The 24,507-nt window shown below is 39.0% G+C and overlaps 1 protein-coding gene across 1 annotated transcript in view; it reads right to left on the bottom strand.

Moving 5' to 3' along the window:
- Nucleotides 1–518: 518 nt before the first annotated feature.
- Nucleotides 519–24,507, bottom strand: part of st6galnac3 (ST6 (alpha-N-acetyl-neuraminyl-2,3-beta-galactosyl-1,3)-N-acetylgalactosaminide alpha-2,6-sialyltransferase 3) — a 133,726-nt gene continuing 109,737 nt past the window's right edge. The window contains 2 exon segments of the mRNA XM_030751589.1: nucleotides 519–3,498; nucleotides 8,377–8,484. Coding sequence (XP_030607449.1) covers nucleotides 3,309–3,498; nucleotides 8,377–8,484 — 298 coding nt within the window. The 3' untranslated portion in view covers nucleotides 519–3,308.

The raw sequence follows: 24,507 nt of genomic DNA on the forward strand, positions 1-24,507 counted from the left end.
TCAATCTGTTGAAGTGTAAGCTCAATAGGATTTCTTATAAGCCTGCAAGAAAGTTCAGTCTAGACCATGGAAACAATAGCTCGACCCCATTAAGCTGCAAAGGTTTAAACTCTTTGTTGATTTTTTTAAATTATTTTATTTTATTTTACTTTGAGAAATCCAAATAATCTAAATTTGACCCAAAAAAACCCAAAACAAACAAATTAATCTGTTTTCATGCATGGACTGCAGCACAGAATCTTTCTAGGACTTACCCAACAAAGGTGAAGGTGAGAATGCAAATGTGCAATGCAATTCGAGACATTAGCTGCTCTTTAACCCGCCAGCTCTCTATTACAAAGTCTGTATGATGTATACCAGGGATCCTCAAATCCAGGCATTGAGGTCCAGTGTCCTGCAGGTTTTAGATGTGTCCCTGATCCAACACACCTGAGTCAAATATAGAAGTCATTAGCAGGACTCTGGAGAACTTGACTGCATACTGAATCATTTGAATCAGTGTGTTGGATCAGGAACACATCTAACACCTGCAGGACACTGGACCTCGAGGCCTGGATTTGAGGATCTCTGATGTATACTGATGTGAGAATAGAGGAGGTGATATTACATGCAGTGAATGCAGCATGTGTAATGCCTCCAGGAAGTTGTACTGTATTTAGGCAGCTCCCTCATCGAAACTACAGAGTATTTCCAGTAGCGCGAAGACATGTAAAATGGACTATTTCCTGCTGTTATGATACATATGAGAAAAGACAACTGTGGAAAATATCTCAACCTGATTCTCACAAAATTGTCCAAAATACACGTGTGAAAAATGGCTTCAGGCAAACAACACTGACAGAGAGAGTTTAGAAACTGTGTTGCAAAGAAAACAGGCAGGGATGGAGTCCGAAACTCCTTTAGCGCACGTCTCCAAAGTAGGAAACTCTGCTGCATGTGAAAAAAAGTATTTTGTGGAGTTTTTTTTGACCTCTAATATTATTCTGAAATTGTTTTTCTACGAGTGGCTCCACATTTTGTTTGTCATAAAATGGTGCTCTCAAAGTGTTTTTTTTTTTTTTTGAGTTGGAAGTGCATTCATTGTAACCATTAAACCTCAAGGATACACAGACTTTTGAATGTAAATGCAACTGTTCTTTACTGATTAAAAAAAAAAAAAATTACAAGGTACGTTTTAACATCCACACATCCAGTACTTTTTTCAAGGTCTTCAGCTAGCTCTTATGGTCTTCATCAGCAGATGAGAGTTTGGGGGGGGGGGTTCCTATAAGGCCAACAAGTTGAGATCAAACACAAGTTTTTAGGTTCAGTCTGCATTGTTAAAATTGTTTTTCCTACTTACTATCTGAATAAATGTCGTATGCAAGTTGTAGCTGCCTTGAAGTTTTAGCAACATTAAGCACCTTCTTAATAGTTCCTGTGCCATCAGAAAGTACATTCAGACACTCATCGTCTCAGTTTTTAAGGGTCTAAAAGGGTTCCCACACAAGACTGCTAGGTCACAAATAACTTGTTTACACAGCATTTGAAGCACTGATTTCCAGCGTGTAGGTCGGACCTCGTTCAAAACAAAACACAGTAAGTGCAGAATTGCTGAAACTGATGATATGTAAAGTGTAACTTTTCGCCTAAAAGTCCATCAAAGGTTTGGGTGATTTTTTTTTTTAAGTAAAAGCTTTAGAAAAAGCTACAAATGGACCTTAAAAACTCAAATGGATTTTCATGCTTATATTCAGTCAGGTTTTAACCTGTAAACCTGACCTGCAAATCACCACATCAGCGCTCACAGACAAACGGGAGCGCCTCCGTGTGTTGTTAAACAGTGATTTGCAGCAGGGCTGTGAAATTCAGCCGCAATCACCAGGGACTGTTTGCACCAAGTCGTCTGTATTTGAAGTCTTTGAGTCCTTCCAGTCCTCCCCTCTGGGCCACAGCTCTGACCAGGACACTAATCACAGCCTCAGGAGGGGCAGTCATGGTCACATCCACAGATACCAGCCAGCCTACACACCTCACCACTTCACTGATTATTCTTCACTGTCCCGGAACAGATGCATTCAAATGTAATGGCCCGAACCAAGGGACACGCACGCTTCATCCAGAGACAATTGGGAAGATGCGTTCACACAGCAAAGCTTTACACAAAGAGGCACGAAGCTGGATGAGAGTATTAGAGCGAGTGCATCTTCCTTTGTGTCTATACAATGAACTGCAGAGTATATTGCAGGCACAAAATGAAAACAGAATACAATTAACGTCAAATGGTTTCACTGCACGTATAAATCTCTCCCTCTGCAGGGTCACAAATGACTTAACTCCTTCCGTAAAGACGAAGTTTCTAATTGCACATTGTTCTACGCACTGTGATGCTCACACTGTCGATTGGCACACTGTTCAAGAGAATTAAGAATTTATCTCTGCAGGAATAAATTAGCAAACAATCCAGACATCAAGCCAACACCACAACATGTGTCTTAAAGGTCAATTTCACAGCATTAGAAAAAAAAAAAAAAAAAAGAGGACATCTTTAAGTTGTGTATATGAAGCAAAGAAGCTGAATTACATTTCCATCTGTTTACCTTCAAGTTTGACTGGAATCTGCTTGTGCTGTCTTTTTCACATGACCTTGTTTTGAAGCATCTTTGAACAGAACTGAGTAAAATTGAATCTGACAGAGCATCTGCCTTCAATACTCGCTCAGTCAGAGATGAAGGCCTGAATGATACTCGTTATAGATTAATTACAGCCTGACAGAAGACAGACACGCAGCGGAAACAAAGTGGACGAGCTCGTCAGACATCCAAGCTGATGCGACTCGCCTCCACAGCGGCAGCTAAGCTCTTCTTCAGCTACAACCCAGAGAGAAAATGCAAATTCAGCCTCTGTGATGTGTAGAGCCCATGGGCATCTGAGCCACTGAGGTCACTGCAAGTTGACGGACACTTGTTTCTCCTCTTTTTTTTTTAAGTCCATGCCTTCATACCATCCTTTGCTAGACTCACACAGCAGTGAACAGATCGATTAGTCAGTGCAGAGCAGCGAGCCTCAGCTCTAAAATTCAGGAGAAGGCTTTAAATTCAGAAAGCAGGAGATGTGTCATTGCTGACCATGTTGTATTTTTTTTTTCTTTTTTATGAGGCTCCATGTGTAACCAACCAGGACCTTACAAACAACCTTTATTAGTAGATATGGGGTGGAATTTGTGCAAAAAATGTTGTGTGTGTTGGTTAGTGTCACTGCAGAGATTAATTTGGTCTCTGTGGATGATAAGTTATGATATTGATATTTCCGTGCCGGTTCAGCCAGGGTCATGACAGCTGCCACTGTGGGTTGAAGAATTTGATGGCGTGAGACTTGGCCCACTTGGCAAAAACAGACTTCTCCGTGATGAAACGATGTCCTCCGTACGGGGCGCTCTCGTGGAGGAGATACTCAGCACACTCATCCCGGCTGCCCGCCTCATAGTAATGGTAGGGAACTCTTTTGTAACCTTCCGTCCTAAAAGGAAGAGAAATGAGAAGGTTATTGAGACAATTTATTACAGAACGTTCACGCATCAGTTTGTCTACAGTTGCTGGAGGATGGCACTGCTTCCTCTTTCAGTTGTCCCCTTTAGGGGTCACCACAGTAGATCGTCTGCCTCCATCTCACCCTATCTCTAGCATCCTGTCCTCCTTCACTACATCCTTGAATCTTCTCTGTGGTTTTCCTCTTTTCCTCCTGCCTGGCAGCTCCATCTTCTACATCTTTTGTCCAATATATCCACTATCCCTCCTCTACACATGTCCAAATAATCTCAGCCTTGCCTCACTAACTTTGTCTCCAAACTTCTCAGTCTGATCTGTCCCTCTGACATACTCATTTTTAATCTTGTCCAACCTGGTCGCTCCCAATGAAAATTTTAATTTTAACATCTTCAATTTTGGCACCTCCAGCTTGGCCTTCTGTCTTTTTGTCAGTGCCACCATCTCCAAACCACACATCACAGCAGGTCTCAATACCATCTTGTAACCCTTCCCTTTCACTCTCGCTGCTATTCATCTGTCACAAATCACCCCTGAGACTCGTCTCAACCCACTCCACCCTGCCTGCTTCTACCAACTTTCATTACTCTTCTCTCCAGTGTGTACCTTCACCTCTCCAGGCTCTCTTCCATCTGCTCCCTACTCTCACTACAGATCACAATGTTGTCTGCAAACATCATAGTCCACGGAGGCTCCTGCCTGACCTAATCTGTAAACCTGTCCATCATTATCGCAAATGAGAAGGGGCTCAGATTCCTAATGTAATCCCACCTCAACCTTGAACCCATCTGTCACTCCTACAGCACACCTCACCTCTGTATCACTGTCCTCATACATGTCCTGCACCACCCTCACATTATTCTCTGCCACTCCCAGCTTCCTCATGCAGTACCACAGTAGCTCTCTTGGCACTGTATCACATGCTTGCTCGAGATTCACACAGACACAGCGCAACTCTGACCTTCTCTGTACCTCTATCAACACTCTCAAAGCAAACACTGCATTAGTAGCGCCCTTTCTCAGCATGAAATCATACTGCTGCTCACTGATCGATCATCACCTGTCTTCTTAAGCTAGCTTCAACAACTCTTGCCCATAGCTTCATGGTATGGTTCATCAGCTTTAACCCTCTGTAGTTACGACAGCTTTGCACATCACCCTTGTTCTTGAAAATCAGTACCAGTACACTTTCTCCATTTCTGAGGCTTCCTCTCACTCTCCAACATTATTAAACAATCTGGTTAAAAGGTCCACTGCCTTCTCTCCTGGGCATCATACCTCCACAGGTATGTCATCTGGACCAGCTGCCTCTCTACTCTTCATAGCTGCCCTCACTGCCTCCTTACTAATCCTCTGCACTTCCTGATTCACTAACTTTCCTCCAACCATCCTCTCTCTCTCTCTCTCTCTCTCATTTTCTTCATTCATGAGCTCCCCAACGTACTCATTTCATTTTCCCAATACACTCTCTTCACTCTTTAAGGGGATGGTACAGCATATGTGGGAAAAAAAAAGATATATAAAGAATCAGCAGTTCAGTCTGAGCAGGACAAAGGTGACAAAATAAAAAACAAACAAACTGCAGCCCACTCCTCATCTGTGTACGAGATCAGCTTGAGGCTACATTAGCCACCACACATATTACATATGAATTTCCAACTGACCTGTCAGTGGTTGAGTTGCATTGTGAATACTGTGGGTGGTAGTGGTGGTGGTGGTTTTTGAGAAGGAAAAAGAATGTGTGTATTAAAAAAAGATATCTCCAGTTCTGCTGTATCAATTCTGATGTTGAAGAAATGCACCAACATGGCGTCCAAAAGTGTAACAAACGTTTATACATTAGTAAACAGAAGAACTGTAGCCAAGAGACATTTTTAATGAAAATTTCAGAAACTATGTAATAAAGAGCTGTGCATTGATTCTTTGAAACTGAAATACTGACATCTTCTTAATACCACATATGAAAATGCCGGTGTTCTCACACACAGATTCTTAGTCCTAATCTTGCCATAAATGACTTTATTTCAACTGATGTTGTATTGATGGCAAATGTTCAGCTTCATGCAGCTTTAATCAGTTCATCTGCCGGCATTTTAATTATCCACTAAGTATAAAGCTTTTCTTTCACTTTTACACACTTTGGTTACAGCCTTTCTACCTCTGTACACCTGTATTGTGAGTGCAGTTAATTCATTTGCCAAAAAGGAGACAAAACATACATTAAGCAAAGTCACAGAATATGACTGATAGTATTTTGTTTTCCCAAATTTTCACCTGAATTCTCCAACTGGAATAAAATTTGTTGTTGTGTCAGCCCTCTGTGGAGTAAACTAATATTGGTTAATACAAACCCAAATTCCAAAAAAAGTTGGGACGCTGTGTAAAATGCACAAATCTCACAAACCCATAATAGAATATAGAAAACATATTAAACTAAGTTTAAACATATTAAATGTTTAAACTGAGAAAATTTACAAGTCCAGCAGCTGGTGTCATCGGCTTCCAGCTGTTAAAAAGAGAGATGATGCTACACAGTGGTCCACATGTCCCTGTCCCAACCTTTTCGAGATTCTTAAAATGGTACATTTTCTCAGTTTGAACATTTGATATGTTTTTATATGCAATTTGCAAATCACTGCATTCTGCTTTTCATTTTACACAGCGTCCCAACTTTTTTGGAATTGGGTTTGTACATATGCTGTGCTGTTATATTTGTCCAGGTGTATGCATGTTTGTCAGGGACCATTTTCAATTTGCTATGGCAGACAGTGATGACAGCCTGCTCCTGTTTCAACATGTCAAATCCCACAGGCACAAATCGAGGTCAGTAAAGAAGGGTTTTCCCTGCTGATTTTGGAAAAACAGCAGCCCATCCAGCACCTTTGGAATGAACTGGAAGCCAGACTTCATCACCTGACATCCTGTTAATGCTGTTGTGTCTAAATGGGAACAAATCCCTGCAGCAAGTCATCCAGCCAGCTTCATAGAGTCAAATACAAGGTACATCCTGGACAGATGGCTAGTCTATCACAGGGCTAACTCAGAGACATTCACACCTACAATAGGGCCAGTTTAGACTCACCTAACATGCATGTGAAAAAACATATTGGTATTTATTTTTTATTACATATCAAATCAAAGCCAATGCACTTAAAACATGGCTGATGTTTGAGTACTTATATATACATGTATGTATAAAAATATACTTAATGTAATAACATATTATTAAAATTCTCAAAAATGTTTTTTTTTCCTTGCAGTATAGAATAAAACTGTGTTCTTGGTTTTGGCTTAAAAGAAATAAAAATCTGAAGAAATAAACCAAATTATAAAATTTTTAAACCATTAAAATGAAGCTCCTTTGGGACAGTGTTCATTAATTTGAGCTGATTCTGCCGCAAGCAAAGGTTTACACCCCACAGGTTTACCTTCTCTGAAAAAGAAGCTGCTGCAGGCAGCCAGATTTATTTAATAAATAGTCTTTTAACTAAACTTTGATTTACATCATAACAGATTCCCTCTTATTCTGTGCCAAAGTAAATCTGAAAACATGCAGCGAGCTCGGTAATGTACAGCAATGGATTTCACAATGCCTCGCTTGGTTTAGAGTTTGCATTCAAAAGAAGGGATCAATAAAAACAGAAGGAAGCTTGGAGCAACGGATAAGGTTCATTGTGCACTCTGCCACTGGTTTCTAATGGCGAGTGACAGCTTTATGAGAGGATGACTTGTGTAACAATTGCACTGGGAGAATGAACACAGAGAGAAGAGAAACAGCCATCACAGCAGCCCATGGGTCCACAGCGAGAAAGCGACCGTGGCTGTCTGCCAGCTTACAGTAATACAAAGCCCAATCACTGCCCCTCTTCTGTGTCACACAGTGTGCACCAGTGTTGACAAATAAATTCAATTTCACCCTCTCTGCAGCACCTGTTGAAGCGCCGCTACCACAGAACCACTGGGGTCAATCCTAACTAAAGCTATGAATATCGCCACACAGAAGTTTCCTTCTCCTCGTTCTGGGGCATCCAGCTGACAAAAGTACTTTGTGTGACTCTAAACTGTCGATTCAGAAACTTGGTGAAACACAATATACTCCTGTTTTATGCAGGATAGAAGGAAATAAATGAGAGACTGGCAGGGAGAGAAAACTGGCCCTTAACTGCCTCGCTGAATCATAAAATCCTCCATGCTGGTTGAATTATCACTCCGCTCTGCCATGTGTCTCGGGCTGTTTTTATTTCAGCTCCTGCTGTGCACGGGGAGCACAGAGAGGATAAAAGGCAGGATTTTCAGTGCGCATTAGGTAAAAGTGTTTGATTTGGGGGATAGAGAGAGCTCAGGTAGAGCTGCGAGAAGAGGCGAGATCATCAAGGCTGAGATGACTTGAGACTGAGCAGCCATGCCCAGAGCAAGAGCATCTTGTTTGTCATCCCTCCCATGGCCTCGCAGTCAGACAGTAATCACTCACCCAAGAGTCAGAAAAGACGAACGGCCTGATATACAAATAAAAATTGAAGCAGAGGAGGAATTGGGTGCTGCAGCCTAGCCACCCGCAGCCACAGAGAGACTGCTGCCTGCTGGGTATTCTAGGCAGGAAAACATAATGGTATTCACGGCACAGAAAACCCAATATGGATTTCAGCATAGAAACCCAACCATTAAATCCAAACTGAGGCATTGGAAATGTAACAGGGCAGGCCGTGGTTATGGGAGGTTGTGATTGGCTGGCGCTGCAGTGAATGTGAATGGAGTTTTCAAAGTTTTGTAGGAACGTGTGCATTTTTCATCTAAGTATGGAGGAAGGAAGGTGTGGGAGGGGTGGCAGGGAGTATGACAGTTCATGTCTTACTTGCAGTAGGTGTCATTTATCATGCCGTAGATATGGATCTCTTTGCACATGTCCATGGCGAGGATGAGTGTGAACCAGCCCGTGCTGAGGTAGGAGCCAGACTGGATCCTGCAAACACACACAACAGATATAGAGCTGTAATATTCATTTGCATAAAAATCCTAATCATTTGCATTGAAATAAAAACATCCACAAAGTTTTGAATATGCCATTTCTCAGACCTTTGTACTCTTCTCTCTTGTGTGATTGTAATGCAACTGATCTGAGAATTATAATTATTCTAACAAATGTTCTTAGTGTAGGTTGCTCCAGATCTGAGCCTCAGCTAAAATGTATATGTATCCACAGAACAGCGAGAAAGCCCACAGATGTATAACCACATGTCAAATTTTAGGGACCAAATAAATATTATGTTCAGTGATAGTTTAGGAGGTTGCATTATTCACAGTCAATGTATATGAAAACAATTTCAAGGCTGAGAAACACGATGTTGTTGATCTGCTCACCATAACAGTAATCATCCACTGTGAATGAAGCAGGAACCTGGCAGGCCAGTCAATAACACCATGCATTATCCTTTCATCAGCATCAGACCAATAGTTTATGAACTTTGATCATTTACAAACACAGAGCACGGTGCTGGATGTATCTTGACTCGAGTTTTTTTTTTTTTTTTTTAAGAAACCTGATTAGTAACACCTGAAGTGGGTCATAATGTGTGTGCACCCTCAGCCTCCGCTAGGTAGGGTGCCCACACACCCTGAGGGCCTCTCTTCTCAACAATAGAAAATACCACCAGGAGCCTTAGATTGTGAATAAATTAAATGCAGTGCACTGCATGATCCCGATAATGATAAAAAAAAAAAAAAAGTGAAAATTAGTTTGGAGCATCCTATTATGTGACACCCTAATTAATATAAGCTAATGAAGAAATTAGGTCTGCAACTAAAACTTATTTTCATTATTGATTTAACTTCAGCTTCTTTTTTGTTAATAAAATGTCAGAAAACACTGAGAAAGTGTTTGTTATAATTACTCACAGCCCGATGAGGTGTGGTCAGACAACTCGTTTTATTCAACCAACAGCACAAAACCGCCAAGGACGTTCAGTTCAGCAACACGTAGGACAAAGACGTAGACAAAAACGTTTGGAAAAATATTTAGAAGATGGAATTTTTAATTTAAAAATGAATAAAAAAGATTTATTGTTAGATTTCACAAGTCCACATTTTGATCAAGAAAAAAATAATAAAACAATAAGAGTATGACTAGAAAGGGGGCTATAGTGTGCTTAATCACAGTTCTTCAGGCTCTGTATTTGCCACAAAAAATACATAACAGATGTGGGGGTTGTGTTGCTGTGACATTGCTGTGCTTTGATTCTTGGCTATGTTGGTATGTAATGTCTGCAACTGTGATTTCTTCTTTGTTGTGGTTATAGTTATCTGACAGTTCCCACAAACAAAAACGTAATTTCGAAAAGGACAATAAACACTGCTACTACTATGAGCGTTCACAGTGCAGGCTCAAGATTAACTTCAGATAATCCAGCTTTGAACCAATATCTTCTTTATATTTCTGTTTAAAGAGTCCAAAGCTGCAGGATTATTAATGTTAAGCAGATCAGAATGTGTAAATACAGACTTAAAAACAAACAAATATTACATCCTTGTTGTTTGAATGAATGAATTTAACCAGATTATTTGTAAAATGTTAATTAACTCATTGTCTCCAAATTCCGAAACAAGCCAAAAACAACTAAACCAAAACAGACAAACAAACAAAACCTGTATAATCATTTCCATGACTTATAAAAGAAGATAAACATCATAAAAAGTGGTTCCTGGAAATGGCAACAGCAACAACAATACCAACAACAACAACAACAACAACAAAAAGATTTTAAGAGGGTTTTCAAAATAACACTAAAGTAAAACCTGGAAATAGTGCCTAATATTGGAGGAAATACTTTGAAGAGACTGTGGCAGGATCAGCACCTTGGACAGCACTTCTCTCCATTCACTAGAACGAAAGCATGCTATGCATGATTCACACAGTGTGAACGTCATAGTAACTACATACTGTTTCTACAGTTCACATGTAAGAAGCCAGCACACAAAACCAGCTCTTTTCAGTCTATTCTAACTGTAAAGCTTCAGATACAGGGGCTGTGCCAATTAAACTTCACAACCAGAAACTTTTGTACTGTTCTGTAATATGTATCTCTTGTTAGTGAATACTAAGTTGATCTTTTTGTTTTTAATTTGTTGCTTGTTTTCTGCAGATGACAGCAACTCCTATATTTACGGTCTGATTTTCCGTGTGAGCTAAAGGTTGTATCCAAAATCATACACTCATTCATGCTTCCATATTTTGTCTTTAATGAGTTCTATGCAGAAGACGATAAAGTGAACTTGTCAGCAAATTCATATTTTGGCAGCCACTTGGGTCATTTAGTCATCATTCTGCTGCATACTTAAAATAATAGATCAACAGCAAATTAAATAAATAAACAGAAACTAACATGCAGTAGGTACATTGTGATACATACATATTGTAAAATATCTATTTTTTGCCAGTTTGATAAATACAAATACACTGAGGCACCAAAATAAGGTTTTAAAAAAGCTTTTTCCCCCCCTGGAAGTTATATTTCTATCACCATCTTTGCCATTGAAAAACTCTCAAATTGGGACTCTCTGCCTTAAAATGTCTCTAACGAATCCATCAAAAACAGCAACACCTAACAGATCATCAGAACAAACACTTGACCATAGCAGAATGCTGATGGCCCAAATACAATTTCTTTCTGGGCGAGAGAGCTCGGAGCTAACATTTGCCAAGGTAGCAATTGGAAACACATGATGAACAGTTTCAATTCAGTTTTATTTATACAGCACCAACTCACAACAACACAATCACCCCAAGCTGCTTTATACTGTAAGGTAAATACCCTATATTATTGATAGAAAACTCCAATAATCAGACCCAATCCCATATGGCAGAACAGTTTTGGAGTATCAGCTTAAGGTAAGACCACTCTTTTTTGCTGTTTATGCTCAGCCTGTTATTAACTGAAACTTGGTGATCCAGTGCGACTGCTTTTTCTGTAAATAATGTGTGAGTGAATGTTTTTAGATATTTTGCTAGAAGATATTTTCATAATAGCTAGTGCATAGCTGCTGTTGTATAATGTTTGTTTACCTTGTGAATGCTTATTATTAGATCATCATCGGCTTTGCCAGTAAATAACAATGTCTGTAAGCATTAAAGTACAGATTCAGTCCTTGCAGGCATGACGTTTTCTTTATGTGGTGGAGTTGTCCCTTTGTCTGTGGGTGTGTGTGTGTCTGTGTGTGTGTGTGTGTGTGTGTGTGTGTGTGTGTGTGTGTGTGTGTGTGTGTGTGTGTGTGTGTGTGTGTGTGTAGCCTAGAATCTGTGTACGTTTTCTTAGATGGTTATGGTTTTACAGGCAAATACTGGATTTTTTCCTTAAAAATAAGGGCAAATATAAGAAGAAATGTCCATATAGAAAACAGTACAGTGGTTTGCAAAAGTATTCGTACCCCTTGAACTTTTCCATATTTTGTCACATTACAACCACAAACATAAATATATTTCACTGAAATTTAATGTGAAAGACCAACACAAAGTGGTATACAATTGTGAAGTGGAAAGAAAATTATACATGATTCAAAACATTTTTTACAAATAAAAAACTGAAAAGTGCGTTGTGCAAAAGTATTCAGCCCCCCTGAGTCAATACTTTGTGGAACCACCTTTTGCTGCAATTACAGCTGCAAGTCTTTTAGGGTGTGTCTCCACCAGCTTTGCACATCAGCTTTTTGCCCATTCTTCTTAGCAAAACAGCTCAAGCTCAGTCAGATTAGAAGGAGAGCATCAGCATCAAAGATCTGTGAAAAAAGTTTGTTTGTGGAAATACTCTAAAATTTCTTTTGAATGCGACTGCCAATAACTATTTAGCACTGTAACTATTCTTTATATTACCAAAGAATATATTACTCCTCTTCCTCATTATGCCTGTCTTGCAACTGTCCACTTTTTACACACAATTGCAGATATAGACGTTATTGAAGTGAGATGTGTTGGGTTTTGTTGAGGGTGCTCAACTCACTGGGAATGAATTGGAGAAAGAAAAAGTCTACTGAAGGCAAACTGCATGTGATTTGCATTAAAGAACTCTTACTGTAGAATTTAAAATCACAACTCTTAATTAAATAACATCATAAGGCCAGTGACTAATTTAAGAGGATACCATCTTTTTATAGCAGCTTCTATGCCAACCTTACTTTTAATATAAACACACACGCTTACTTTTTATTAATACCACTGTTTTCATTTGATTTATTAATGGGACTAATTCCTTAATATGAATCTAATCCAGCCTCAAGATAATAAATACTGCAGGTACATAATAAAAATAATTAAAACATACCAGTGAGGCCATGAAAATGGTTTAAACTTTTAGTGTTATAGAATCCAATTATGCCCAATTGCTTTCATTCAGACTTAACGCATTATAAGCCAAGCACCATCTAGATATCGTATTCATTGGATTCACAAGAAGCAAAGGCACACAAATACACAGGGGCATTTGGTTTGCAGTGACCTCCTTCAACATATTCCAGACTCACTGCAAAATATTATGCAAACGCATGCATCATTAAATGCAAGGGGGTCAAATTTTTAACATAGAAACATTTACATACTGTGGGTTTCACAGTTTTAGTCAAAACTGTGAGAGGTGGAGGAAGCATGTGGATGTACAGGGACACATGTAGGTTCTGAGAAAAAACTTTTCTACGATTAAACTTGCCAGTCTCTCCATCCACATGGTGCTCTTTGCTGATTATAAAGTACATATCTTTCATCGATGCTCAGTAATAATTGCTTTGATTTTTATTTAATGGTTACTGTGAGCAGTGCTCTGTGTTGTTGATGATAAAAGTTGCTGAAGTTTTAGTTTCTGTAAGTGGAGCTATTGTCAGGTTGGTTGTGGTTTTTCTGTGCTCCAAATGAAATAGAGCTTAATTAGCAAATTAGCAACTTAATTAGCAACCACTGTGATCATGGTCTCTGAGACAAGCAGTCTCTGAAAATTTAAAGTGTCAATGTGGACCCTTGTGATGTAAATTTCATCATCTGTAACACGATCATGTGGCAGAAAAGTAGACTGGACAGTTGTTTTATTGGCAACCTATCCAGGGTGTACCCAGGCTCTTGCCCTACGATAGCTGGGACAGGCTCCAGCCCCACTGTGTGAATTGGATAAGTAGAAGAAAATGGATGGATGGATGGATTCATCTTCTTGCCGTCACATGAACATTTTCTTGTACGCTTGTGTGGAAAAAAAACGCATTTTATCCATGCCAGCATATGTTTCAACTTTGGTCTTAAATTATTTAAATGGCTACTGGATAGATTACATTAACATTTTACATGTTCAGGGGGCCAAAAGGCTGAATCCTACTGACTCTGGTGATCCCCTGACTTTTTTCTCTTTCAATTTATAGTGTGTGAATTTTGATAAATACAATAACATTATGCAAGATTTTAGTTTTTATCTTTTTCTTGTTGAATAATTTTACTTTCACTAACAAAGCTGGTATTAACAGGGATAAAACACTAATCAAACTGTTTCAGTGGGTCTTGCAGAGTTTCTACCATTTTAATGTGTCTTTTTAGCTATTTTAGCTGTTGCCATTCAAGTTAGAAAAACTGTTGGAAAAAATGGGAAAGAAAAGTTTCTAAAAGGAATAAATAACCAGGAAAATGTTTTAACTTAATACTATTTCATCTGTTTAGTTTATATCTGTCCATTTAATGTGGGCTAGCTCATTCTTTATCATGTGCGAACAATGTTAAGCATGATTTGGTGCTCTCTTGTTGGTATAGGCTATAAAGTGGGAAATAAACTCCCAGTTGTCTCCTTCTTTAGTCCAACAAAGCTCTGCTGTTCCATCTGTGCCTCACAATTAACATTATGGCAGACTGAAAGCACTACATTAATTGAGTGTAAAATTAAATTTATGAGGCTAAAACACATTTAAAAATGTATCATAAAAACACTTTTATTTATTTATTTTGTTAGAATGTTTTCAGTGCTCTATGTGTTTGTATTTTAGCACTATTATATGAAAACTATCAGGCCAAAATTCACGAATCTTCACCAAGAGGTGGACAAAGAAAAAAATAAACATTAAATTTAATTGTAGGTTCACTTTCTCTGAAAGTGCAAGCAAAAGGAAAACCCTTGGAACAGAATAGTGTGACCCACTATAGAATTCATTGGGTGCTTAAATAAGAAGCCAAACACTTAAGTGACCACTATCTTACAAAGCCAGAGCCTAGGTACAAACAAACCAAAATCAATTTAGACACCAATCAAGAGATCAAACTAAAGAGTTTAAAGCACATTAATGAAAAATGTGTACAGAAAGTTGTTTTTTCTAGTTTTGGTAGTAAAACAAAAACCCTCATAAACACAGGGACAGTGGGGTTGTGGGGAGGTGAAATTACCCCCCCCCCCCCCCCCCCCCCAAAAAAAAAAAAAAAAAAATGCAATTTGCTGTAATAAAGGAGTGGAGGAGCACAGAAGGGAAATGGCACATTATCACTGATACACAGCTCGGCAGCTCTCAGCTGTCAGAGCTGTCAACACATCACTATTACCCTGCATTATTCATTAGTAATTTGCCACTCTTGCGGCACACACACAGACAGAGACGAACACAGGCACACATACACCGCATCCCAGTTGAGAGCTGAATGTCCTGGAGCAAAAAGGCAGGCAGGAATAAATATAGGGGGTGGGATCTGCTGACCTGATGGGTAAAATTTCAAAGCAGATGTCTGGAAGCGGAGACGTGGCGAGAACGACTGACAGAATCCAGGGTCTACAACAAAAAATGTATTTACCTATGACAATTATAATGGGACAAGAGTGTAGAAAGGATGCTGTTATTGTGTGGCCAATTTGAGGGAGATAAAACACGGTGTGAAGCTGCTTTGGCAGGCGACAAATAACATCCAGAGCCGGAGGACAGAGAGAATGCAATTTGCTTGTTTTGTTAAAGCAGAAAAATTCAGTCTTTTACTCAAAGACGGCAAACAAAATGTGTCATGATGTCTGGCTCGACACTGCGTGGCTTTTTAGGCAGTCTTTAAAGCCACTGAGACAGCTTTCTTGAAAAATAAAACAATAAATTAGGTTTGGGAGCGAACTCTGGGGATTAAAAAAGAAATAAAGAATGTGCATAAAAAGCTCAGATAAATCCCTTTTTGTGGCTCTCCAACACAGACGTGAGACAAGTGAGGCGGGAGCGATTGGGACTGACATGCTAGGATGCTGCCATGGTACTGGCACTGGGAAATGAAAGGTGTGTGAGAAATGAAGTCAGATGCTCTGAGCAGGGTCTAAGTAAATAATCCCCTAAGTCTGACTGAGCTGGAGCTTGTTGTGCTTTACCTGCCGAGCGCCAGGGGCTAAGGAGCGGTGGAAAACTGCCCAGGATCAGCGAGAGACTCCTCTACCTTCGACTCTGTTCAATAACTCACATTTGACATTCACGGCAAGCGAGCTGTCCACGTGTGCAAAAACTCTGCACTGACGACTGATTCAGTAGAACCATGCTATCTAATGCCTCTGCAAGCTGCACAAATATGACATGACACCTGTCAGAAGCGCTTAGTGGAATACAACTCAAGTCTATTGTGAAAACTTGATCCTTACTCAGAGAGGAAATCCTTTTGACTCTGAAAACTGTTATACAGTAGGCTAAAGTAAATGATGTAATAACAGGCAAATGCACATATTCACATAATAACCTGGCTGCATGTTGCTCTTTGACTGCATGTTAAGAGGAACACCTGCTTTCATTATGCACGGCTCACTGCTGATCTAACTGCCTTTGGCAGCTCATAGATTGTGATTTAGGATCTAAAGAAACACAATGGAAATTATGGTCATTTGCTTTCTTACTCAGATTATCAGATTCATATAACTCTTGGAGCCTATCCCAGCTGTCATAGAGCGAGAGGCAGGGTACACCCTATATGGGTCGCCAGCCTGTTGCAGGGCTAGTTTGTCAGAATATCTGGGTTTTTGTTTGTCAATCCGCCTTTTGAGGATGGACCACAAGTTCTCGATGGGATTAAGGTCTGGGGAGTTTCCTGGCCATGGACCCAAATTTTCAATGTTTTGTTCCCCAAGCCACTTAGTTATGCTTTAGGGTACAATGATCCATCATGCTGGAAAAAGTATTTGGACTTGGATGGTTGGGAGAAGTTGCTTTCGGAGGATGGCTTGGTCTTCATTCATGGTTGTGTTCTTAGGCAAAACTGTGAGTAAACCCATTCCCTTGGATGAAAAGAAACGCCACATGATGAATGGTCGAAGGAGGCTTGTTGACATGATGCAGGACTGATGGTAGCACTCACCTTTTCTTCTCCAGACAATCATTTTTCCAGATGCACCAAACAATCCAAAAGGGGCTTCATCAGATAAAATTACTTTACCCCGGTCCTCAGCAGTCCAATCTCGGTACTTTTCACAGAATATCAGTCTGTCCTTGATGTTTTTCCAGCACAGCAGTGGCTTCTTTGCTGCCCTTCTTAACACCAGGCCATCCTCCAAAGGTCTTTGCCTCACTGTGCATGCAGATGCATTCACAACTTCCTGCTGCCATTTCTGAGCAAGCTCTGCATTAGTGATGCCCCAGTCCCGCAGCTGAATCACTCTGGAGATGGTCCTGGCACTTGCTGGACTTTTTTGGGCACTCTGAGACCTTCTTCAAAATAGTTGAACCTCTCTCCTTGAAGTTCTTGATGATCCGATATAGGCTTGATTTAGGTGTATTGTAGTAGCAGCAATACCCATGCCTGTGAAGCCCTTTTTATGCAATGCAATGATGCCTGCATTTGTTTCCTTGTAGGTAACCATGGTTAAAAAAAAAAAGAGGAAGAACAATGATTTCAAGAACCACCCTCCTTTTAAAGCATTCAATCTGCTATTCGAACTCAATCAGCATGACAGAATGATCTCCCCATCAACACACTCACGTGTGTTAACGAGAGTATCATTGAAAAAATGTGAGCAGGTACTTTTGTGGCAGGTCTGAAATGAAGTGGAAATGGGTTTTGGGGGATTTAGTTCATTTTTCTAGTGAAGTGAGACTTTTCAATTATTTGAAATTCATCTGATCGATCTTCATAAAATTCTGCAGCAGCAAACTTTGTGAAAACAAATACTTGTGACATTCTCAAAACCTCTTTCTATTTTAATATTGCACCCCTCCAAAAAAACTAAATAAAAAAAAACAATAAACAAAAACGAAGATGACCGTTGCAATGGCATACATCAACTAATTGATTTGCAGTTGAAGTAGGAATTATCCGCAGTGCTGCATTCACATTGTCTAGTAGAATTTCTTCATGTAGTCTTGGTAACTGGCCTCGGGGGGTCCAAGTTTCCAGTTTATCCATGATCTTGTGATCTTATCTTTCAGGTCAGTGTTCAGAGTGTGGGGATGATGATATCTCCCCCCTGACCTGACGTCCTGGCTTATGTTTGCGTTGTACATTGTCAATCTCTAGTTGCGACAGCAGCTGCTTCCTGCAGATGTTGGAACGCTGAGCTACTAGTTTCAATGTCAGTCTGGATGTTTGGTGTCGAAGAATCCATAGTTTCCACATCTTCTTCATGTAACCCCTCTCACTGGGATGTAACATGCAGTTCCAGATTCTCATCTTGTGTCCACTTTTACTGGATCTTTGTTCCAGTAACCTACTTATCAGGTGTTTGGTTCTTATCAGGTGTATGGCCATGGCTCTTCAACACCTGAGGCATACTTTGTTAATGCGGGCGATGTCTGTAAGTATTACTGTACTTAAGCAGAATTTTCAGGTATCTGTACTTTACTTGAGTATTTATTTTATTTTATTTATTAATTTATTTTTCTAACAATTTATTTTCTGACAATTCCTTACTCCTCACATTTTTACACAAATATCTGTACTTTCTACTCCTTACATTTTCAAAATGGGCTTGTTACTTTATGTTTAAGACATCTGAGGTAAGTTTTTACTTCATGGCACTGCCATCCTTCAAACATCAACCCACTTTGAACCTAAAAGGAGGGAACAATAGTATATACAAGGCATTCCTATTGGAGTATCCATGACTGGGGTTATCGCATACAAAGGAATGAAAGACGCAAAACCATATCATGTATGTATCATTTATAGAACTATACTCAGGGGTTAAATTGGGCCGGAATAAGTGCAGATGAGCATAAGTTGTGGTCGCGGCACTTCAGCTTCTATCTAGTGCAACTGAAGATGAGCGGGCATAAATGTGCAATGTGTTGTGTAAGGTAATTTCAAATGCAGCGTTTACATAGTGTTTGCTGATATTTGTTGAGGCTATATTTGAGGCTATATTTGATGAGGCTATACTAAACTGAAGCACAAACCAATACTGAAAATGTGACTAGAACTACAAGTACAAAAGTAACCAGAACTAAAGACTAAAAATCCAGGAGATCAAACTCAAAACTATACCTTTACTATGAAACTTGTCTGTGGTCTTCCTCTCTCCCTTCTGCATGGCATCTTCATGTTTAACATCCTTTATGTAATATATCCACTATTGCTTCTCTGCCCTGTTTACTTTGTTTTACATTTAAAAAACATAATAAAAAGCTAAATCATCATGAGACACAACACTCAATGGTTTTGAGACTGCATTTCAGCAAATACAATCCATCTTGATGAACTGTTCAAATGTGATTGGTCAATAGAACTTGGATTACAAATAGACTAAAAACAGAAGCCTGACAGCTTCTTATCAAAAATCTTGTCTTTTACCAAGAGATTATCTTTCATATATTTCTTTTGTGTAGTATTTTTTATTCTACATGTAGAGGCCAAGTCACTTGGGTATTATTGACTATTTATTTCTTATTCTTATTCAGTTTGCATTCATTTGGTTGAATCATATTGAGACATGACTTCTTTAAGACATCTGGACTTCGTGTAACCCAGTCTGAATGAGTCTGATTGTCATTTTAAAGTTAACTTCATGAAAAGTTCCATCACTGAACTCAATGTGTCAGCACCAAGTCTTAGTAAAACAAACACTTTGTGAAGGCAGCTGCCTCACAGTCATTAAGGCCTCCCACGTGTCAATAAATGTGCCGATTTGACCAAAATGTCAAAGACTAAAACCAAAGACATTTCTATATATTCTTGTTATATTTTCTTTTAGTTAGTTTTGCAAGTTCATAAAACTATTTCACTTAGTCCTACTTTTAGCTTTTAGTTTGGAAGTGATTAAGTATGATAATCTTGGTTGCAATTACCTTATGTAACTTTTCCCACTGCACACACACTATTTATTTATTCATTTATCTTAGTTACTTAGATATTCAACAAAACAGGAAGTCTTTTAAGCTCCATAATATCTTTCACATGAAAGACCTGACAGCACGCTATATCAAAAACGATTCATATCCACATAATGCTTTTTGATTATAACTCTTGTTAATTGGTGACTGAAATGTAAACTGTCTTTAAACAGCCGATGAGTCTATGTATTCTTGATTTCTAAATAATAATTATTAAAAAAAAAAAAAAAAACTCACTGTGACCAAATTTAGACTTGTTTTAACCTTGATATCTAGACATGTTTTGATTTGCTAATCAGCAAAATGATACCAGCTCATTCCTTCTGCATCATAATCAGTATCCTTGTGTTACCTGTTATTCTGTGGAGCACTGCGCTGTCTGATTTTTCTGCCTCTAAAGCTCCTGTATACCTAACATTATATCAGCATTTAGGTGCTAAAGAGGAGGATCAGTGAACTACTTCCTATTCTTTCAGCCAGGTCGGTATGAGGTTCTCGTAGAGAGACCCATACCCTCCCACACATCCATCCTCTATCAATTTACTTCAGACACAATCTGGTGAAAGCATTTTATCAGGCCAAATTCCTTCCTCTTCGAGAAGAGGGTGGGCATTAAGTCAACCATCTATCTCTCTCTTAATCCCTTTTTTCTCTTCTGTTTTGGCTCAAAGAAATTGCCACTCGAGCAGAGTTTCAAATATACAGTATTGTCTGGAGTTTGCACAAGTACCATTCAACACAAAGCTGTTACATGAAGGACTTCCTCACTCGCTCTGCTGCCTTAAAAAAATCGATCTGAGCGCCAAGAACATAAACAGCAGACTGTATTGCTTCTGTCCCTCTATTTCTTCATCCACATGTAATTTTCTTCTCCCTGCAGGGCGTAGCTTGATGCAAATGAGAGTTTGTTATTAATTGATTACTTTATACAGAAACAGACTGTGAGACAAGTCACTGCAGGTGCCCGTGGGCAAATTCTGTGTAGAGGAACAGCACACCATGTCTTCATGTGTCTCTGAAGTAGCTGAGGAGCCCATGGGACAAAACAGTGACAAAATCCTGAGCAGAGCCACGAGGTGAAAGCAGGGCATTTTGGTAACATTTTTCTTTTATACAGACCACAGAGTACGGCAATTTAACGATAGGAATGAACAATGCAGCTGTGTGGGCTCGCTGAGGCGTTTCTTAATTCTGCCAGGAGGCAATGTGAAGCATCAGGGATGACCTCCAACATCCCACATTATGAAAAAGACAATTTGCTTTCTTTTATTCCAGTTTTGTTTACTTTTCTATGTAACTCTATTAATAACCAGAAAGAGGATTTGGGCCCTCAGAGAGAAGATGCCTGTTGATGCAGAGAGGTTTCATTTCTTGTTTGGATGACGTCAGGAGAACAAAAGGCTTTTATGTTTTCCCTTATCTCCAGTGACTCTCTGAAAATGGTTTCCACACCAGATAGTGTGGCTGAAATATCCAACAAGTCCTCAAGCTAAATGATCATGTTGTCAGTTTGCATCTTTGTGTTTCCACTTTCAAAGAATGAAAAAATCCTACATTTAGTTCTTCTTAATAGGTATTGGTTTTGGTTAAAAAATGACCCTTTCCAAGGTACAGAGTTCTACCCCATCTAAAGGTAACACAATAAACATGCACTTATTCAGAGATGTTTATATCACAATAAGTACTGGATGGGCTTCTGAGGACATTCCTGTTCCCTTCAGGATGAATATTTACTCCATATTTAGTAAAGTAAACCTGTAGTGGCCATCTGAATAAGTTACTAGTGTTGTTACCTTTAGTTAACAAGCACCACGTGAACAAGAAGAATGGAGCTTTCTAACAATTATTTATCATTGCAACAGGTTGTTTCTCAAAATGTTTCTGAACCATAACCAAAATGCTTTGCTGCCTGAACCTAATCAAACAGAAAATAAAACAGCTAGAATTAAAAGACTTGGGGTGGCTGTAGCTCAGGAGGTGGAGGAGGTCACCTACCATTCAGAAGGTTGGCGGTTCGATCCCTGGCTGCTCCAGTCTGCATGCCAAAGTATTCCTGGGCAGGATACTAAACCCCAAGTTGCTCTCCAATACAGTATGAATGTGTGCTAATGTTAGATAGAAAGCACTTAAGCTTAGAAAGAAGTGCTTGTATGAAAATGGGTGAATGAGGCATGTTGTGTAAAGCACAACAGAGTGCTCATCATAGAGTAGAAAAGCACTATATAAGAACCAGTCCATTTACCGAAAGAGGAAAGCAGAGGAGATTTGAACACATCTCCTGGTTGAAAGTCAGGTAAGTCCCTTTTGTCCTTTAACAAACACTTCCACTGGTCTTGTCAGAAGACAATTTAGATTTAACCTGCTATCTAGAACCAGAATATTCCCTTTATATACATTCTATGCTCTAAGCTAAAATGGTGGTCAATCTTGTATCTTTACATGGTGATGCTAACCATGAGTTCAAAGTATTGCTGTACCTAAATATAGCCTCGTGCAGAGCTGCTAATGTCACTGTGGCCTTCTGAAAAACATTACAACAATGGTCACAATTTTTCAAAGACTGCAGACTAGAAGTACTCTGCAGCACTGGTTAAAACATGAAATGGCAATTTCTGATTAATGGCATCATTAATCATTTTTTATTTTTAATAGAATATTCATGTAGGCATAGAATGTTTTGTTTTCTCCCTTAATCACAGGAGTGTTCCAGTGTCACATTGTGTTACTTAATGCAAGAACTGGCTTTGAACCAAAACAGAAATAGTAGTAGGAGACTGCAAGTGCAACAGGGTCTCTAATTTGAGAAACAGATGCCTCACAGGTCCTCGGCTGACTTCATCAAACCCATGAGAGCCAGATTATGCTGGTTTGTGGGGGAGAAGTACATATTATTTCATAACTATTTCAGTTTTTGGCAGTTTCCCGCACTGAACAACTTTCCTTTTTACGACAATAAAATTCTGATGAGAAGAAATGTTTTTGCTTGCGAGACTTTAATGAAACCCACAGATGCTGATGCCCCAGACTCTCAACGATTGCTTCTTAAATCAGTAGAACCGTTTTAAGCTGTGCTCACTCAATCATGAGACTTTTAATATAATAAATGTGCATCAGTAACACAATGTGCCAATGGAGCATGAAAGCGACAGTTGCTGAAAATGGACCTATGCTCCAATGCTCACTTTGTTAGGTGCACCTGTCAAGCTGCTCATTGATACAAATATCTAATCAGCCAATCGCATGGCAGCATCTCAGTGCATTTAAGCACGGTCAAGACGAGCTGCTGAAGTTCAAATTCAGCATCAAAATGAGAAAGAACAGAGACTGAGATTGAAAAGGGAATGGAAAGAGCACCACATATGTCTAAGCAGGAGTTCAGACAGCCTTTTGCCTGCAACTAATTAGGAAAAACAATTCATCCTTATATCTGTGAAATATTATTTAATTATTTCTGGAAATTCTTAAACAATGGTATCTTTAATTAGAACGGTGAGACTGGGAGTTTGCTGTGATATTACTTTATAGGGTGTGTTGTACACGCACAATAAAGTGTAAATCAGTCAAGTTTTGCTGTGTGTGTTGCTGTGTGTTACTAATACAGTTCAACATCAAATGTTGACTGCTTCCTGTCTCTTAGCAGCAGGAGGCAAACTGAACCCCCATCCCTGCAGTACTTCTGTTTTTCATTTTCTTGCAGGGCTGTGAATCCTTGAATAGCTTTTGCAGAAGGATGATAACATTTTGTTGTGGTATTGCATTCAGTACAGAAAATACACTTCTGCTAACTATAAAATATCCATGCAGCATTGGCTACAGTCGAGGTCCGCCTATATGTCTTTTAATTAAAATCACTTTCTATCAACTGCAAGGTTGTAGATTGTGTGGTTTGTTTAATTTTCCAATTTTGGGCAAAATTCTGCTTCTTAAATCCAGTTTATGTTTTATCCAAAATAACTTTTTCCAGAAAGTGAAATCAAGTTCTCAAGATCTTAAACACGTTCGCTGCTCAAAAATAGATGATGTCTTAAAATGTACACAAATAAATTTGTGTCATAAATGGTCATAAATCAAATTCAGGGGCTGCATGCAGCCTCTGAATTTGGACACAGCTCAAGTTACAGCACCACCAAAGAAATGAGGAATGATTATCTTTAATATCACAAGCCTTACCCTTTAAACGCTGCGTTAACAAAGGCAACGCAGCTGCAGTTTCTATGAATCCGTAAACATTCAATAACATGGCTGTAAAACACATTTTTGCTGCAATACTCACTAAAACTATGTGAAGGACTGGCAGAAAAGTCTTGTACAGATTCTGTTGTAATGTAAGGGAAAATATATATATATATTGTTACCACTATTTGAGAGGCAACAAGTTGTACTCTCTGTATTTCCAGATGATTAGAATTTTAAAGCCTAAAGTGTATGCAGTTATTCAGTTTTGGAAATAAACTGTAGTTTCTGTTGAAAGTGTATTTTGATTATTTTTCATTTTAATTTTGATTTAAATGGGCACTGCATATCTGATGGAGGCTGCCGACATTAGACTGCATCTTTATTCAGTGACTTGTTTTTTTTTTTATAGTGCCTGTATTTGAAAAAACACCAAAAAATCATTTATTTCTATGTTTTGTCCTTTGATGTGCCATGCTTCTTTTTTTTTCTTATCTCTTTTTTTTTTTTTGCCAGTCTTTCAGGGATTGGC

Source organism: Archocentrus centrarchus, chromosome 17 (genome assembly GCF_007364275.1).
Source record: "Archocentrus centrarchus isolate MPI-CPG fArcCen1 chromosome 17, fArcCen1, whole genome shotgun sequence".
Lineage (NCBI taxonomy): Eukaryota > Metazoa > Chordata > Actinopteri > Cichliformes > Cichlidae > Archocentrus > Archocentrus centrarchus.